Source organism: Silurus meridionalis, chromosome 20 (genome assembly GCF_014805685.1).
Source record: "Silurus meridionalis isolate SWU-2019-XX chromosome 20, ASM1480568v1, whole genome shotgun sequence".
NCBI classification, from domain to species: Eukaryota; Metazoa; Chordata; class Actinopteri; order Siluriformes; family Siluridae; genus Silurus; species Silurus meridionalis.
In genome coordinates this window covers 18,197,879-18,215,705 of record NC_060903.1, presented here as the reverse complement: position 1 = coordinate 18,215,705, position 17,827 = coordinate 18,197,879, and the positions used below count along the sequence as shown (strand labels likewise).

The 17,827-nt window shown below is 42.1% G+C and overlaps 1 protein-coding gene across 8 annotated transcripts in view; it reads left to right on the top strand.

The window, feature by feature from the left end:
• Positions 1-17,827, top strand: part of si:ch211-207d6.2 (sickle tail protein homolog) — a 43,534-nt gene extending 25,707 nt beyond the window's left edge. For 4 of the 8 annotated variants that reach the window (XM_046876311.1, XM_046876317.1, XM_046876318.1 and 1 more), the window contains 16 exons: positions 385-478; positions 4,984-5,621; positions 6,495-6,599; positions 6,701-6,747; positions 7,119-7,276; positions 7,380-7,555; positions 9,939-10,069; positions 10,257-10,404; positions 10,570-10,888; positions 11,147-11,327; positions 11,716-11,954; positions 12,508-12,660; positions 13,338-13,457; positions 14,150-14,218; positions 14,306-15,874; positions 16,275-17,827. In XM_046876311.1, coding sequence (XP_046732267.1) covers positions 385-478; positions 4,984-5,621; positions 6,495-6,599; positions 6,701-6,747; positions 7,119-7,276; positions 7,380-7,555; positions 9,939-10,069; positions 10,257-10,404; positions 10,570-10,888; positions 11,147-11,327; positions 11,716-11,954; positions 12,508-12,660; positions 13,338-13,457; positions 14,150-14,218; positions 14,306-15,874; positions 16,275-16,412 — 4,285 coding nt within the window. In that variant the 3' untranslated portion in view covers positions 16,413-17,827. The remainder of the gene's footprint in view (positions 1-384; positions 479-4,983; positions 5,622-6,494; positions 6,600-6,700; positions 6,748-7,118; positions 7,277-7,379; positions 7,556-9,938; positions 10,070-10,256; positions 10,405-10,569; positions 10,889-11,146; positions 11,328-11,715; positions 11,955-12,507; positions 12,661-13,337; positions 13,458-14,149; positions 14,219-14,305; positions 15,875-16,274) is intronic. The other 4 variants (XM_046876312.1, XM_046876314.1, XM_046876316.1 and 1 more) reach the window with 4 other exon arrangements.

Genomic DNA, 17,827 nt, shown 5'->3' with positions numbered 1-17,827 from the left:
TGCACAAACCCAGCTCCATGAAGATGTGCTTTACATGGTTTATAAGATCTCCTGCTAAAGAGCTCCAACACCTTTAGAATGAAATGGAACAACACCCCAGGCCTCCTCAGCACACCTGACTTTACTAACACCCTTGTATCTGAATGAATTGCCACAAATCTCCACAGAATCTTGTGGAACATCTTTCCAGAAGAGTGATGTTTATTTTAACAGCAAGCAAAGAATAAATGTGGGACATATTGTACCAATGTTATGCTCAGGTGTCTTTTAGCCATATATTGTATGTTACTATGTGCAGATTGAAGCATTAATTTGTTCAGAATTTAAAATTATTTCGATTGTGAATTTCAGGTGCTAATTTTTTCTGTGTTTTTTTGTTGGCAGGAACATCACACCACAGTCCTACCTGAAGGTCTATCACAAAGACCCCAATCAGGCCTTTAATCACAACACGAGAAACAACAATGGAGATGGCAGAGTGAGTAAAACACACACACACACACACACACACACACACACACACACACACACACACACACACACACACACACTCCCTACAGACAAATTCATACTAATGTGTTTATAGCAGTGCTCATATAGATAAGATCCCTAAACGAGGTGGGCTTTAGGACCGGAACACTCACATCGTTTTTTTCTTTCTGATGTCATTAAACTGTCTATTTTAACTTAAAAGAGGAAACTTGTGTTAAAATTTGTTCGTATTCTTCCACTTGCTCTGTTGTTTTACTTTTAAAACAGTAAACGCAGTAACACACAGCTTTAGGAGGCCAGACAGTGGCATTAGCATTCCTGCTAGCATGTGGAGCGGATTAGCCGCTGTAATTGGAACCAGACTTGCTGTTATTTGTGGTCTAATGAAAGCCATGCGTAAAGACTTTACAGGAACTTTTCATCGTCACGTTTCGTAGTATCGCTCCGCTTGACTGCGTATAAATCGGCGACATTTTATCTAGTGTTTCTCATCATGCCAGGTTTGAGAAAGGAGTAAAGTTGGCAAAGAATATTAAGCTAATTTTATTTACATATTAAATTAAACAGTAACATGTTAACGTCGCCATTAAGAAAGTCCAAAGGACATCTGTGTGATTTACGAAGGTGATGGTTAGGATAGTTTTATAGTATTATGGTAAATTAAATTATAAATAAATTAGAAGTCATGAATTATTCAGATTTTAGGATCATTGTACAGGAAACAATTAGAATTGAATCTTCAGACACCACACACATGTTTGGAATATGAATAAGGGAACAACAGCATTTACATTAGCATTTATGTAGGAGGCGGGGCTAATTTACATTTTAAGTTGGACCTGAAGTGTAACAGAGACAACGAAAATAAAGAAGATTCGTGACACAGCAGGTCTGTGATTCAGAGTCTAATTGGTTAAGCAGAGTTTTTGTTACCACAGAAACGAAGGCCAAGCCGAACTTTTATCCGTTTAATTAGTTCTCATTTACGTAAACGGATCTTCCATCACCACCCTCTTTCTGCTCTCAAAAAAAGTGTTGACAGATCACCTTCAGCTTGCCCTCTGACTGCTACAAAGCCCTGACACTGGAGACTCCTTCTATCCATGTTACATAAACATATCCTAACATCTCTGAACAAAATAGGTTTGGCATGCAATCTGTTTTTTTGATCCGTTCTTTTATTTATTAGCGCAGTCTCTGTTTAGTCGCTGTGACTGAGCTGTTGCTATAGGAATCATTTGAGTCAGCACCTTCTGGCCAATCAGAATCAAGCCTCGGGCAGCAGCAGAGCTGTGGGATGAAATACGATGCGCTGAAGTCGTGATTCTGCAGGCTGCTGTTTTTCTTCCGTCTGATACTCAGGCAGTTAAAAGACGCCAGCGATGTCGATTAGGGGACGCAGTGTTACCACAAATTGTACTTAATAACAGTGAGCGTGTGTTTGGCTCTCTGTCTGAAACCATCACCCACACACACACACACACACACACACACACACACACACACACACACATGGAGGAATGACACCAGATGCTGATTCGCACAAAAGTGAGCTGTGTAATGAGCAGGGTTTAAACCAAGCGATGAACCAAAACGGCACCCGAAAATTTTCCAGCAAATCCATTTTTCCTTTCATTATTCCCAAACTGGAATTCCTGCATGAGTGTGTTTTTGTGAGTTTGACTCGCTCCGAGGTCACGACCTTTGACTTTTGACTAATGACAGAGTACACAGTCTGACGTGTGGCTCATGACTCACGACTGCTATGGACTGATGTTATCAAACTTCACCAGGAACAACAGGAAATACTCGGTTCTAACAATGAAGAGGAAATTTCTCACAAGCTAGCAAAGAACTTTATCTTAGCTATCAAGTAGCCATATCCTTGATTTTAATGTGAACACGATTGCCAAACACATTGCAGTGTTTTTGTACATATTAACCATTAACAATTCTTGCCAAGAATTCACCCAGACATTATACTGAAAAGCAATTATAAACTAGCAAGAAAATAATAGCATCATGACTAGCATGCTAATAATATTAGCTAACCTAAAAACAAAATAATTAAACCAAAATACACTTGCCATGAGTTAGCATGCCGAGCTAGCAGCGTTTGTTAATTCTTGTGGTTTTGTACACAGTTTTTTTTCCTAATTGTTTATTGTCCTCTCAGCTGACAGATTTTTCATTTAGGGAATCTTTAGCTGATGAGCTTTATTAGCCACATGTGTTTCGGCATACAGGACTGAAGTCTTCATTAAACAGAACATCAGCTCCAGCGATGGAGTTTAAAGGAACACCAGCAGTGAGTCATTTTGTGATTCGACTCACTGAACTCGGCTGAAAACGAGGCATACGATTTGATTCGCTAAAAAGAGTCGATTCTTTTCAGAATTATTGACACGTTAGAGACGAGAAAATGGCGTTTTGTAATCACTTATCATCCCGGTGTCAATCCTGCCACGCCCATTTTCAACACAGAACAAAACCGCAGTACGTTTTCAACAGGCAAACAGGCGAAAGCGTACGTGTGTCGACACGCTGATTAACATCCCACACCTGTTTGTCAAGGCCATTAAACCACTCGCTGTCTGGATCTTGTGTTTCATAGCTGTCTTTCAGCACTTCAGCTGCAGATTTCATCTCTTCACGGGGTCAATTGAGGCGTTTAAAGCACAGAGTTCGCTTCGGTCGGTTCCTGTGAGTTCAAGATGAAACCCAAACACTGGGTTTTTTTCCAGACCGTGTCGCCGATTCTCCTGCACGCAGGCGTGTTAACGATCTCACTGTTTTACAAGCCACAAGCTCACAGCAGAAATGTGAACCGTTACTCGAGTGGTTCATGTGCAGCAGAGTGTAAGCACCTGTTGCAACACGCCTTCCCCCGAGGATTATGGGTAATTGTTCTGCAGTAGGAGTGCTGCACTGACTCGTCTTTATCTTTTTGTTTTATACAAATTGTACAAGAGCTTATTAAAGAAAGAAACGCTGTTCGTGACCTCCAGTAAATAAAGCACAAAGGCAGGGGTGAGCTCGAGATTAAAATCATTCGAAAAAGAAATAACAGAAATTTATGAAAATTAAAGTATAGTTGTTGTTTTTTTTTGTTTGGTTTTTGCAGATTATACAATAAGACAAAGTTTTTTTTGGTCTAATGAGTTTACTGTAGAATCACTGTGGTGACAATTTTAATTATACATTTTTACACATTATAATGCATTTTATATTAATAATATTAATAATAAATAAATCATTATAATACATTTAAAAATGTTTAATGTGTTTTAGGAAAATGTAAAGAACAATGTGAGGAAATAGAAAAAATAACAACGTAAATGGACATTGGTTTTTATATAATATAAAAATAAATAATTATTAAACTAGTAATAATATAAACAAAAAATAAATAGGTGCCCATCAGGAAAAAAACAATAATTACATTTAAAATGTAAAAATGTTCCTAAAATATCAACAACAACAAAATGTCTAGGTATAATTAAACATTTAAATGAGTTTATTTATTCTATTCTATTAATTAATTAATTAATTAATTTATTTATTATTATTATGAGTTTGGAGTTTGGGGTCTCAGATTCCCCCAGGTTGTAAAATCAGTCACTGATGGATGAGACGGTGAGGGTTTTACTCCGGGATCATCCTGCAGTTGCTCGCAGTATCACTCTGTGTTTGTCTCGGCCGAGGCAGGTCCAGACAGAACCGGCGCTGTGCCTCTGCTCAGCCCTTTGTTTCCGTGTCTATTTTCAATCCTAATCACGACAAACACAGCAGCCGGATTCTGTTGTGTTTCTAGAACTGGTTATTAATGTGAACAGGGAGTCGTTTCGACAGGAAACAGTTTCATCTATTCGTTCTTTTCAGACTAAAATTCCTTGTTAATTCCTCCAAAACTTGGTTCATTGAGGCTCGTTGTTTCCCACAGACAGGTTAATCCTCCGGTATGGAGGTGTGCTGCACACACACACACACACACACACACACAAACACACACACACACACAAACACACGTTTTCAGTTGCGTGCAAATCTCTCTCTGATAAACAAATGCCAATAAACGTAAACAGGCTTTCAGTCCCGTAACATCATGATGAGGTCTCTCTCTCTCTCTCTCTCTCTTTCTCTCTCTCTCTCTCTCTCTCTCTCTCTCTCTCTCTCTATGAAAAAAGTCTATGCATGAAGTACGTTTAAATCTTTACATTCTGTTTGGTTAAAGTAAGTAAAAATATATTTTTTTACTAAAACAAACGAGGTGAAATAGTAGTGGGTTTTTAATTTTTACAAATTTTCTAAATAAATGTAAAAAAATTATCTAAATTCATGTAAAAAGATTTTTTAAGATGACTTATTGCATCATAACATAGAAAAGCCAATCGTGATTCCGTATGCAAATGCAGGCTTTGCACACACCAAGTTAAGGGGGAAGGGCATTCTCTAATGAAGACATGTTTATTTGCATATTCATATTCTCAGATTGCTCGTGAAAGACTTTACAGCTCCAGACAGCAGCAGGATAGTGGACAGCCTTCTCCACAGAGTCACATCCAGGGCTTTCAGGGTTCTCTGTCTCCACCTCTGACTCGTTCCATTCCCACATCACCGATAAAGTTCACCTACAACTCCCGCACCCTGCCGGCCGGCGCCATGCTTCCCCGTGAGCGAGCGTCCAGCACGCCGAGTTCCAGCGCCATCCTGGAGCGTCGTGATGTCAAACCGGACGAGGTGGTCGACCCGTATGGGTTTCCTGAGGGGCGCTTGAGCATGTCTGATGCCCCCGATGGCTCCATCTTCCACCAACACTCTCTCTACAGGCAAAAATCTCGCAAGTACAGTGAGAACCAACACAGCCCTCTGAGCCCGAAAAGCCAGAAAACACCGCCCCCTTCACCTCACAGGGTCAACGAGGTCAGGATGATTGACATTCACCCGGGACAGAACCCACACATGATGGTGGAGAGGACGGGGTCCCTGCGAAGATCTTTCAGGAAGGAGAGCAACGGGACACTGGAGGTGGCAGCGAGGCCCAGAGGAACCATGGCGTCCCCCGTGTACTCAGATTTACACGGAGAAAGAGCGTTCCAGGGGCTTGGACCATCAGCAAATCCTCAGAGGTGAGGCTTGGGTTCATATTTCGCTACTTCAGGACCTTGTGAGGAGACATTGTTGTTGTGTAAGCAGGTTTTATTTTCGTTGTCAACAATGTCACACACATTTCTGCTTCTTTTTCTGTTTGGAGACGTATTTGCTCACGTCTGCCGTGGAGAAACAGGCAGGTATTGCAGCATTGCTGAGGCAAAGTTTACGTTGTGTTTTGTGTTGTTTTATTTGTTGAAACAGTTTGGCCAAAAATTTGCATGAATTTATTTTCAACACAGTTTAGTGTCACGCTACACTATCAGCAGACTCGGCTAAGGGGCGTGGCTTAGATATTTGGGGTGGAGCTCTACCTCATAAGTGATTTGGATGATCATTTATGGATAGAATTAATTTTGCCATGCAAATGCTAGTCTCAATTTTAGAGTTTTTTTTTATAAAGATACATGTATAGTGCTTCACTTTCATTTGTCTCAAGCAGTTCACAGGAACACGTTTTCCCAAAATCCCTAAAATTACTTCTAATGAATGAAATAATAAGAAATAAAATCTTGAACTTCTGAAAAATTGGTGAACATTACGTGAAACTTTTTGAATCTTCATCGAGTTTATGTGAAAATTTGGAGATGTTTACATGAATATTAGCGGTGTTTAAGTGTACCTTAATAGTGTTTACGTAAATCTTAATAGTGTTTATTAAGTGTTTATGTAAATCTTAGCAATGTTTACAAGAAATTTGGAGCTGCTTACGTAAATCTTAGTAATGTTTACATTGTTAAAGTGATACGTTTTAGAACAGTCGGTTAGCATCTCTAGCTAACGGTACTGCCGCGTAGTTTTATTCCCCACGTCTCAGCAGTATGTTGTACATTTTCTTTTTTTCCCTTCAGTAAGCGCATGAAGGCGATGGAGAAGCAGTTAGCCAGTCTCACGGGTCTCATTCAGCACGCTCTCTTTAAAGGATCGAACTCCAGCGGAGGAAAAGATTCAGCGAGGTTCACGGAAAACATTAGCGTTCACTTTTATTAATGTGGTATTAATATTTGTGCAAACTGATATATTGTAAAAATGACCGAATGCAAAACTCTGTTTTCAGTGAGAAATTGATATCGGACTCTTTGGCTCAAGATGAAAACAACAGCGGTTTGTATAAATTCTCCTCATTCACAACTTAATTTATTAATCAACCTGATTAATCAGTGGTTAGCTGTTAGCACGCTAGTTAATATTAGGGCTTTGGATGAAAAATGGAATCCTGATTCTCCCTGAGATTTAGTAAAAAATGTACATGTAAAAAAATAACAAAAAATGCAAACGTGAGAGCCATATATGAAAATGTGGGTGTGTCCTAAAGACTATATGTAAATGTGTAAGACATATTCATGGACTTTGAGTGAGTTTATCAGATTTTTATGCAGCTAGTTAAATGAGGCATTCTTTGTGTGTGTGTGTGTGTGTGTGTGTGTGTGTGTGTGTGTGTGTGTGTGTGTGTGTGTGTGTGTGTGTGTGTGCAGGAGACTCCCCCGTGGCTGTGTGTAAGAGTCCTGCTCTTCAGTCCATGTCTCCATCATCTCCTCTGGTCAGAGACCCATCTCTCGGTCTCCTCCTCTCCACCTTCCGCAGGAATGTCTCCACCCTCCGCCAGCAGCTCCATCAGATCCGACAGACTGAGGCATGAACGTGTCCCATCACTACGGTCCTGTATGGTCCCTTTGAGAAACCATTGTGTACAGTTTGTGTGTGTGTGTGAGACTGTTGTGTTGCTTGGTGTCCAGCTGCAGAATCAGGTGGCGATGAGGACGATGCTGAAGCAGGCAGAGGAGGAACTGACCCTGAGATTGTGCGAGAAGCTGAAGATGATGGACGAGCCGCTGAAGAAGCAGAGGAAAGACGTGGATGAGGAAAGACACAGATATGAGGAGATGGAGGAGAACATGCTGCTCCAACTGAGGTAAGGAGAAAAACACCGTTCTCCACATGGGCAGAGGGTTGTGAGTTCACATTCCTTTCACTCTGTCACAGAAAAAACCCTGAGATCCCGAAGTGGTTATTTTTCTTGTAATCTCATTTCCTGAAATGTTTTTATTCCACTTACACCTCAGAGATCCACCAACATCACAGATTTCCTTAAAACCAGAAAACGTTTCGAAAGGTTTAGTGTATATTTGCACGTAGTGTACAGTTCCTGTTTTATCAGCAACACACTCAGAATGACCTTCTGTGAATGTGTGTGTTTAAAAATGTGTGTGTAAGTGAGTGAGTGTGTGTGTGTGTGTGTGTGTGTATCAATCCTGTACATGTTATTGAGTGTAATATTTTGGAAATGAAAAACTTGTATTTCAGCTCAGGAGTGTGACTGAGCAAAAGTAAGTACACCGCCGTGCTAGTCTTCACCTCCCTAACACCTGGTGTGAAATTGGGTAAAATCTGAGAGCATCCAATTTTTTACTCCAAAAAGAGGTTGTTAGTGTGTGTGTTTTGGTGAAAAAATCGATGTTCTCAGATTTTCCCCAAATTCACACCACGCATTATGGAGGTGAAGACAAACTCTTGGGTCCACTCATTTTTGCTCTCTCACACTCCTGAGCTGAGATCCAAGTTTCTCATTTGATCCTTCAGGCTGTATGTGTGACAACACAAGAGCCTGTTCTCACACACACACACACACACGATTGTGCAACCATTAACTGTGTGTGTACGTGTGTGTGTTTGGCAATCAAATGCGTGTGACGTGTCCCTCATCCCCGGAGCTCAGGTTCCCCCGAGGCGGCTCGATCCCAAGCTGAAGGCAAACACGCATCATTTTCTCACACACGTTATTTTCTCACATCACGCGAGGAGTAACTGACATGCACGTGTGAGTATGTGTGTGTGTGTGTGTGTGTGTGTGTGCATGTGCCAGTCCTAATCCTCAAGACAAATGAGTTCAGGACTGACGGCTTTTCTTGTCGCTGACCCGTGATTCTGACAGGAAATGTTTGCTGAAGCTTCCACACATTTTCGGCATCTGCTACGAACCTCAAGCGAACCTGAAGTCCTACACACCCAGATCTCTTTTTCCTCTCTACCTCTCTCTCTCTCTCTCTCGTTCACTCTCCCACAGTAAACACTTTCCAAGCGTGTCAAACAGGTTCCAACTCTCCACCTGTCTCACTGCAATAAATCTCCTCTGCACTGCTGGAAAAAAACATTTGGAGAAAATTACGCAGAAACTCTTTTTTTCATCCTGATGTTGGGAGATGTGGTGTGTGTGTGTGTGTGTGTGTGTGTGTGTGTGTGTGTGTGTGTGTGTGATGTCAGGGTTTGGGTTATATTATTGTATAATACTGTAATATTGCTCGTTTGCTTTTTGATGAAAAGTCGAGTGAAGTGTTGCATCCAAAAAAAGATGTTTTATATATTATATACCCCTGTGTTAGTCTTCACCTCGCTAATGCATGGTATGAATTTGGGGAAAATCTGAGGATGTGCACTTATTTCTGCTCTATCACAAAGATACGAGTCTCTTATTTCTAACATCTTACACTCCTCTACACTCTAACATTTGCTCCAGAATGTTTCACAGTTCTGACACTGGAGACTCCTTCAGGCTATATGTGTGACAACACAAAAGCCTGTTCTCCCACACACACACACACACACACACACACACACACACACACACACTGGTCGATTGTGCAACCATAAATTGTGTTTGACAATTAAATGTGTGTGATGGGTCACGCAGCCCAATTTGTTTTGTAGCAAAGATAAAGAATAAAAAGGTTGAGAAGATTAAGAGAGGAAGAAAAGAGCGAGTGCAGCTCTATACACACTCTCCCCAGTGTACCTCAAAGCTCAGTTCTGGGACCTCTTTTGTTCCTGTTTGAAATTAAGTGCACCCCTGTGTTAGTCTTGTGTGTGTGTGTGTGTGTGTGTGTGTGTGTGTGTGTGTGTGTATGTATATATATATATATATATATATATATATATACATCATTAATTTTAATAGCTAAAGTGGTTTAAAGGGTTAAATTGGAAGCACTGACACCCAGTGGACCAGAATGGTAATGTTGTCAAGATGCAAAAACTGATTTTACTCAAAATCACAAGAATGGGTGATATGATGTGCCTATTATTATTGTTATTATTATTATTATAGTTATTATTATTATTATTATTATTATTATTTGTTTATTGTTGCCTGGTGTGGTGTTCAGCAGGACAAGCTGTAAGACGTTCACACTCAGGTTTATTGTTTTATTTTGCTATCTCTCAGCTTGATGAGATGCAGAAGGGGTTGTATTTAATGCAGGATTTATTTAATGCTCTAATATGCTGAATCATTATTTCAGTGAGTTGGAGCAACATGTGGAGCAGCTGAAGAGGAACTCCGGCTCGGCTCAGAGACCCGTCACGATGTGGGACGTGGAGGACGGGGCGGTTAATCTGAGGAAGGTCGGAGAGACTCTTGCCACGCTGAAAGGTGAGTGGCGTGAACATGCAGGCAGTGAAAGTGAAAATAATTGGTTTAAAGCTGCAGAGATCAGACACATGCAGGAAAATTGCTGCAGCTTGTTTACATTGTGTTTGCCCCGAAACAAAAATATTAATATTTATTGTGCACATGTGTGTGTGTGTGTGTGTGTGTGTGTGTGTGTGTGTGTGGTCAGGAGAGTTCCCAGGTCTGCAGTCAAGGATGCATGGGGTGTTGAGGATGGAGGTGGAGGCTGTGCGCTTCCTGAAGGAGGAACCTCAGAAGATGGACAACATGCTGAAGAGGGTCAAAGCCCTGACTGAAACTCTCAGCTGCCTCAGGATGTAGGACACTTACACACCTACACACACACCTACACACACACACACACACACACACACAGAGCAGACTACTACTCTGTAGACATAAGTACATGTGTGTATATGTGTGTGTGTGCGTGTGTGTGTGTGTGTGTGTGTGTGTGTGTGTGTGGCGTGCATGTGGAGCAGAAGTGCTACAGAAGGCTCGATCCGCACCGACCCAATCTCCATGAAGCCTGAGTCACCCGATTCCCTGGAACTGACCCAGGACTCAACCACGTCTCAGCAGCATTTATCCTCAAACCCCGCCCACTTTACTATCGCCTCTTCTTCTAACCCCGCCCACTGTGAGCTCATCTCCTCCTCTCCCATCATGGTACAACGAGCCTGCAGCTTGGCCCTGATCCCCGGTCACGTTCGAGACGCTTCTAACGAGGTCACTGTGAACCCCAGGGGCCACGGAGAGGTGAGGGACACCCCGAACAGAGAACCTGCAGAAAGAGATGAGGTGAGGAACTGCAAGTTTTTTTCTTCTCCACAGATTGGACCTCATCCTCACATCATGCCATGTTTTCCTTTACATTCTTCTATTTTTATCCTTCTCTAATTCACTGAGATAATGTCTACTGTGAAAAGTGCAATAACAATAACCTTGAACTTGACCCTTCTGCCTTTTTTTTCTTCTCATTTTTACTTTGTGTGTGTTGATGCTTTTTTATCCTTTTTTCTGAATAGTATTATCTGTATGACCCGTGTGTCCTTGCAGGGGGTGGACAGGAGACAGGTCGAGTCAAAAGCAGACATGGAGCTCATTTTGCAGCAGGCTCAAGCCAACCTAATGAAGAACATACCTGAGTTGGAGCTGACCAATCAGGAGAAGGGTAGAGCCTCGGCTACTGCTTCTACCTGGCTTGAGGAAGTGGACACTCCTCATTCTCCACGTCCAGGTCTGTCTTAGGTTGTGAAACTCAGACGACCATCTTTATAAATAAGTCTGTCTCAATAAAAGAAGCGTGTCCAGAGGGGGAGAAATAATTGGGCCTGGTTGAGTCTCGCAACCAATGAGAAATTAAAAGGGGGCGGGGCTTAATTCAGATTATGTTAGAGTTGGACTCGCGAATTATTTTCTATAGAAATAAACTAAAATACGTTTGATTATATAGAAGGCTGCTTTAAATCTACATTGGGACTGTGATCATGTTTCTAAATGCATTTCACGTCTCTCGTGACTTTAAATTAATCTTCACGCGTCACTGAGACATTAGAATCCCTTACACTTTCCATGAACACTTTGTTTTTTCTTTTTTATGTTTGCTTTTTTGTTCGTACCCACAGAGGCCACCACTCCAGCCGAACCAGTAGCAGATAAACCGGTCCAGACCGGCTCGGAGTGTGTTCATAAACCTCCTTTAGAGAAGCCTCCCAAAGCTGGCGTGGACCGAGTCCCCAGTCAGGATGCAGAAAGCAAATCTCCACCTCCTGCTCCGCCCCGTAGGTTCTCAGGGACAGGGCTGACGACCGGACGCTCCGGGGAGGTCATCTACACCTCTCACAAGGATCCTGCCTCTCCTCAGGTTTGTGATGGTTAGAGAGAGTGAGAGTGAGAAAGAGAAAGTGTGAGAACGAGCTTCCCCACATTCCCAGACACATTTCTCATTCTTATCAGAGCGTGAATATTGTTTAGGTTGAGGTTGTCCCTCAGGCACAAATCTGTCCTGGGCATTTAAGTTTATTCCGAGCGTTTTACAAACAGTAAACTGATTTCCAAAAATACTGTACATTACACACCCCCATGGGCTCAAACCACATCCTGAGTTTAAAACATAACCGTGACGAAGAAAACAGTGCTGAAGTGTTCCAGTGATCTGTTAGTTATAGTGCTCTTAAATACTAAACACTGATTGGTCAGAAGGTGTTGATTAGTTTCCTGTTTCAGAAGATCTAACAATAGAGCAGTTATTATTCATATTTGTTTCTATAGTAAGAGCACAGAGGCTCTATAAGTAAGAGACGCTCCACATAAACACGTTTAAAAAGATTACACTCATTGTTGCATAAACATTTGCACATTCCAAACTGAAACTTTCAACACAGCGATTTTCCCAACAGTCAAGTTTGTTTAATCAGCAGGAGCTCGAGGAGGTGGACGTCGCTCTCCAATCCAAACCGCAGCGAGTTCGTCCTGAGTTAAAACCCAAACCACGCTCACTTCCTCCAATCAACGCACGTGAGCAGGAGGAGGAGGAAAGCGATGAAGATAAGATCATAGCAGAACTGCAGGTGAGTAGTTGTAATATTTTACAGTCAGGTAAACCCTCTCCACCCCACCCAATCGTGTAAACCCTCTTCACCCCACCCAATCAGGTAAACCCTCTTCACCCCACCCAATCGGGTAAACCCTCTCCACCCCACCCAGTCAGGTAAACCCTCCCCATCTCACTAAGTCAGGGCAAACAATTCCCATTTATCCAGTCAGGTAAACCCTCTCCACCCCACCCAGTCAGGTAAACCCTCTCCACCCCACCCAGTCAGGTAAACCCTCTATACTGCACACAGGCAGGTAAACGCTCGGCCTGAGAAGTTATGAAGTCAGCATTGGCAAAGTGTAAAAATAACACCTTGTCCAACGCACGTTACAGGGGTGGAGGTGTTTTGTAACAAACACAGGTTTAGATGTGAGTCACACCCATGCTGACACCAGCACTCTCCCTTTAGGCATTATCTTACACTGTTAAACTCTGAAGTTTTCCAGAAATTTGTGTTTACTGACCTCTAGTGGTCAACTGAGTTTTTTCACATTCAATCTGATATTGTACCTTGACCAGTCAAAAAAAAAAAAGCATGATGGCCTTCAACTTCCGAATGGATGTGTCTGTTATATGATATGCAATTAAATACAAAAATTGAAGCCCTTAAAGGTCTTATAGTGTGTAACGTTGACACACACTCCACTCCAGGTGTTTGAGAAGTGCCTGGTTAAAGACTTAGAGCCCAGATATGTTGTTGACCTGACCACCCACGTGCACCCTGACCGAGAGCTGGATCCGGCCTTCTCGCTCTCCTCGTACGACCCCAAGGTAACAGGTTCAGACTAGCGCCACCTAGCTGTAACGCTGATGCACAGTATCAACGCTTTTCAACATCGCATCACTCTTTTTAACCAACATGACTAACATTTAGCTTTAACCCTGCTTTAGCTTCGAGAGAAACATCGATATGCTGAAGAATCTGTAACTGCAAAAACACTCACACTCGTGCCTCTGCTGCTCACTGGACCAAGGAATGATTTAATTACTCATTTCCTTCTAAATCCCCACTCGGGTATTTGCCGTGTTTTACTTCGTGTGATAATGAAGTCCGGAATTTATCAGGTTTCCACCACTGGAGCCGAGAAGCTCTGTAAAGAGTTTTTTTAACCCTAACCTAGATTGTCACACACTAAGTTTGAGGAATGTTGAAGATATTGTGTATAATATTAAATAGGAATCTCATCTAGCTCTCTGATCTCTCAGGTCTTCCTGGATTAATAACATACATTTCTTTCCCACTAGGATCTTCTGCATGATCCAATGAATAACTGAGAAAAACATAAACTCATTAATGTCTCCCTTTATCTCCTCTCCAGACTCCTTTCAGGCTGCTTGCATGATTTCTTCCAAAATTGATGAATAAAGCTCGTTTTTTTTATTACATGACTGCATCATGTTGTAGCTTTTAAAATCTGTTGGTGAAAATAAGATCTTGCATGTTTCATTCTGTCTTTAAAAAAAAATGTCAGAACACAGCTGTTCATGGCGAAGAAGGAAAACATTCTTCTCATGCTTCACCTGGATCTGGGGTAAACAATTTAACGCCATTTTGTCCTTCATTTTTCTAAACTGTCTGCAATCCAAGTTGCATTAAAATTCTGCTTGTTTATTATCAGGTCATATATTACATCACTGGCACGGCAAAAAACCCCAGCGGCAATCCACTGGCAGGACCTGAAGCACAAAACGAGCCCCAGGAAGAAGTCGTTTCCTCGTCTAAGGTGGCGCATCCGAATTCTGCTGATTTTACCCAACAGCCGAACGTACTAACGCCATCTGACTTGACTTTAGATTCCCCTAAATCAATAGAAGAAAGCACGAAAGTGTCAAGTGACACTCAGAAAATCTATGCAAGTCTTCCTGAATTTCAGAAGAACAACAGCATCGATGAAGCAATGATTCCAAAAGAGTCGTCCGAGAGCATGACCAGTAAGCCAGAGAATCCGGTGTTGGTTTCTTCTGAAAAACTATCCAACAATGGATCGGAGGTACAGGTGGCTAAATCACTGGTACGACCAGAAACGTTGATGTTATCAGAAGAGCCCATGAGTCAAGAAGACAAACAGCAGGTGGTATTGAGATCGTCTAGGGGTCGACCTGGGTACAGTGAGGAGACCAGCTTGAGTCCTGACCTTCCTCCTGATGAGGGTCCTCCTCCATCTGACAACATTGCCTTCATGATCACCAAAACCAGAGTGCAGGCTCTGTCCACCGGGGAATACCAGCAGCTTGTAAGCTCCAAGGAACAAGACGTCGAAACCGTTAAAGTGGGAACAGATGAGACCATGTCCACCACGGAGAACAGCGAGTTCAGCAAGAAACCGGTCATCATCGTCTTCGATGAGCCCATGGATATCAGACAGGCCTATAAACGTCTCTCGACCATTTTCGAGTGCGAGGAGGAACTGGACAGGACGCTCTCAAAGGAGCGCATCATCGAAGATCCTGAAGAGAATAATGAAGAAGTGATGGACAAGGATCAGGTTGACAATCAGAATGAGTCTGGTGGCAGCACCAGTGGTAATCATCTCCAAGTGCCAAATCGACAGCAGAAACTCAATGACTTCTCTTCTATGGAGTCACAAGATGCTGCCCAATTAGACGTCCCCACTGATGCCAAGCAAGAAGCCAAAAAGAAGTTTAAGTTTAAGTTCCCTAAGAAACAGCTGGCTGCGATTGGCCAGGCCCTTCGTACTGGTACAAAAACAGGGAAAAAAACATTGCAGGTGGTGGTTTATGAAGATGAGGAGGAACCAGATGGTACAGTAAAGGAAGCAAGAGAAGCCAAGAGGTTTGAGATTAAATCCAGTATAGACTCCGTCAGTCCTGACGTTTCAGCCAACGAGCCATCAGAATCCCAGGCCAGCAATCAGCAAACTTCTGTGGGAAGGACTAATGAGATCTGTCAAACTGCATACAAGACCTTAGACAGCCTGGAGGAGACCATTAAACAGTTAGAAACCACGATCACAAACATGGACCCTGGACTGCCCCCTGACACCATCAGAAAAGATCCAAAAGGCAAAAGAGTTGTGGAGAACCAAAAGGCGCAGACCGAAAGCAGTCCATCGAAGAAACCGGCTCCTCTAGGGCCAAAGCCTGAGAAGCCTCCTCAGAGGAAGAAGCCCAAAGTCCAATGTGTTCCTCGACCTTCTTCCTCACTTTGCACCGGCAGCACCAAACAGGTCTCGCCATTCAGCTCCTTTCGCCTGCCTCTCGGCGCTTTGAGTTTACCTCCGAGGTTCCGCCGTTCTAACCACTGACTTTAATTCAGTGTGAATGTGTGTGTAGGTGCCTGTGGGGTCACTTCACTGCGGGAAACCCTTTTTCTTCAGTCCTGTGTTTTTGTTTTATGATTTTATGGGTTGCTGTTCTTGTCTTTACCACTTGGCTTTTTGACTTGGTGATGGTATTCCCTTATCCGACTGATTTCCTTTGATCTTGAATATGACCGATCACGTGATTGTGCATGATCACATCAGCATGCTGGCTGTACTTTCTGGGTTTCTGAAATCCTATAAATCAACTGCTCTTTCACTCTCCTTCAGCTCATTCCTGATTTATTTCCTTTGCAATTTTTTCCAGAACTCCAGCGGTTCCTCTTCAACAAACCGAGTCGCCTCGCCAAGATCACGGCAACCAGCAGGAAGCGTGGAAAAACCTCCAAAACCACCGAAGCTTCAGGATTCGCAGAGCCAGTTCCGACAGGTGGTTCTGTTGTAGAGCTACCTGGATGCAGGACGTTCACATGCAGGGGCTGAAGATGCAGAATCTCGTCAGCCTCGTTTTGTCTCCAGACATTAAAATGTTTGGTGGTTTCTGAACTACTCATCAGAACGTTGATGGTTCAAAAACCAAGATGATGGATCTTTGAGAAGAAGTTGCTTTGAAAAAGCCAAAAAAAAAAAAAAATTCAGTGGTTATGAACAGAGAGAGGATTAATCTCTGCACTGAAAGGGTTAAAGCGCTCGCTGTCTACTCCTGTAATGTGCCAAAGTTTCTTTTGCAGTTATCATTTCCAGAAGAAATTGCATATTTACCCAGCAAGCATTTTTGCTGCAGTGTTACAACTTGGTATTTATATTCATTGTACACAATTTAGTTAAAACGACACGCAAACGTTTTTTGTTTCTGTAGGAGCAGCTTTAAAAACGATAGAAACCATTTAACCTGCTTCGCCTCGACATCTGCGACTTTATACTTCAGGGGCTCAAGGTGAAGGTTCTTGTCTGAAAGTTCTGCAGCAAGTTGCGTCTCGGTTCATATTAAAGAGAGTTGATGATTTTCAGGAAGACGTGGCGGAGCAACTGTTGTTGACGTGGACCAGGTGAATGACCTAATAAAGTTTATGCAAATTAGCAGAGATGCGATCGAGGGATAATTCAGTCTTTGCCCCCCGGAGCTGAAACCTTCTCATTGTTCTTATTTGGTTTCAATATGGGAAAACTGGTTAAGTTCTGGAATTATTTTGTGCACTAAAGCTGCGATTTAAGGAACTCTCGTATTGGTGCTTCTGGCGTAGGTTTTTCGTTTGAGGGTTTGGATTAGATTACTTCAGATTAGTTTAGTTTAGATTAGATTATTGGAGAGTTGTGTTTATTTTAGAGGTGTGAGAATTACATGGTTGGAATGTAACCTACGTGTACAGATGATTTTTTTTCTGAAAATGAGAAATCATTCTTATCTTCATCAGAGAAAACAGAGAACGAACTCAACAGTGTGTCATTAGTGTTTTTATGTTTGGGTTTCAAAACACTGCCAGATTTAACCAACATTATTCTTCTGAACTATTTCACTTTAAAAACCAAAGTTATTGAGACTCACGTTGTGTTTGTAGAGAAAAGAGTGTGATGTTTGAATATCATATTCCCTGAGTAGTTTATAGTTCATCTTTTAGTGTGTTAAACATCATACACAAAATCTGATGTGTTAATATCAGAAACTTGTTTTCACTTTCCTGGTCAAAGTTCTCTGCTATGCATGTTCTAGGTATTTTCATTATAAACAGTCTAATTTTTTGCACAAAGCTCCAGCTGTAAATATGTTCTTGGGTTTTGTAAAACACGTTCAGATGCTTTGCGGAGGAACGAAACGCTCGTATAGAAAAGGTGTCTATGCAATAAAGTGTCTGTCGCTTA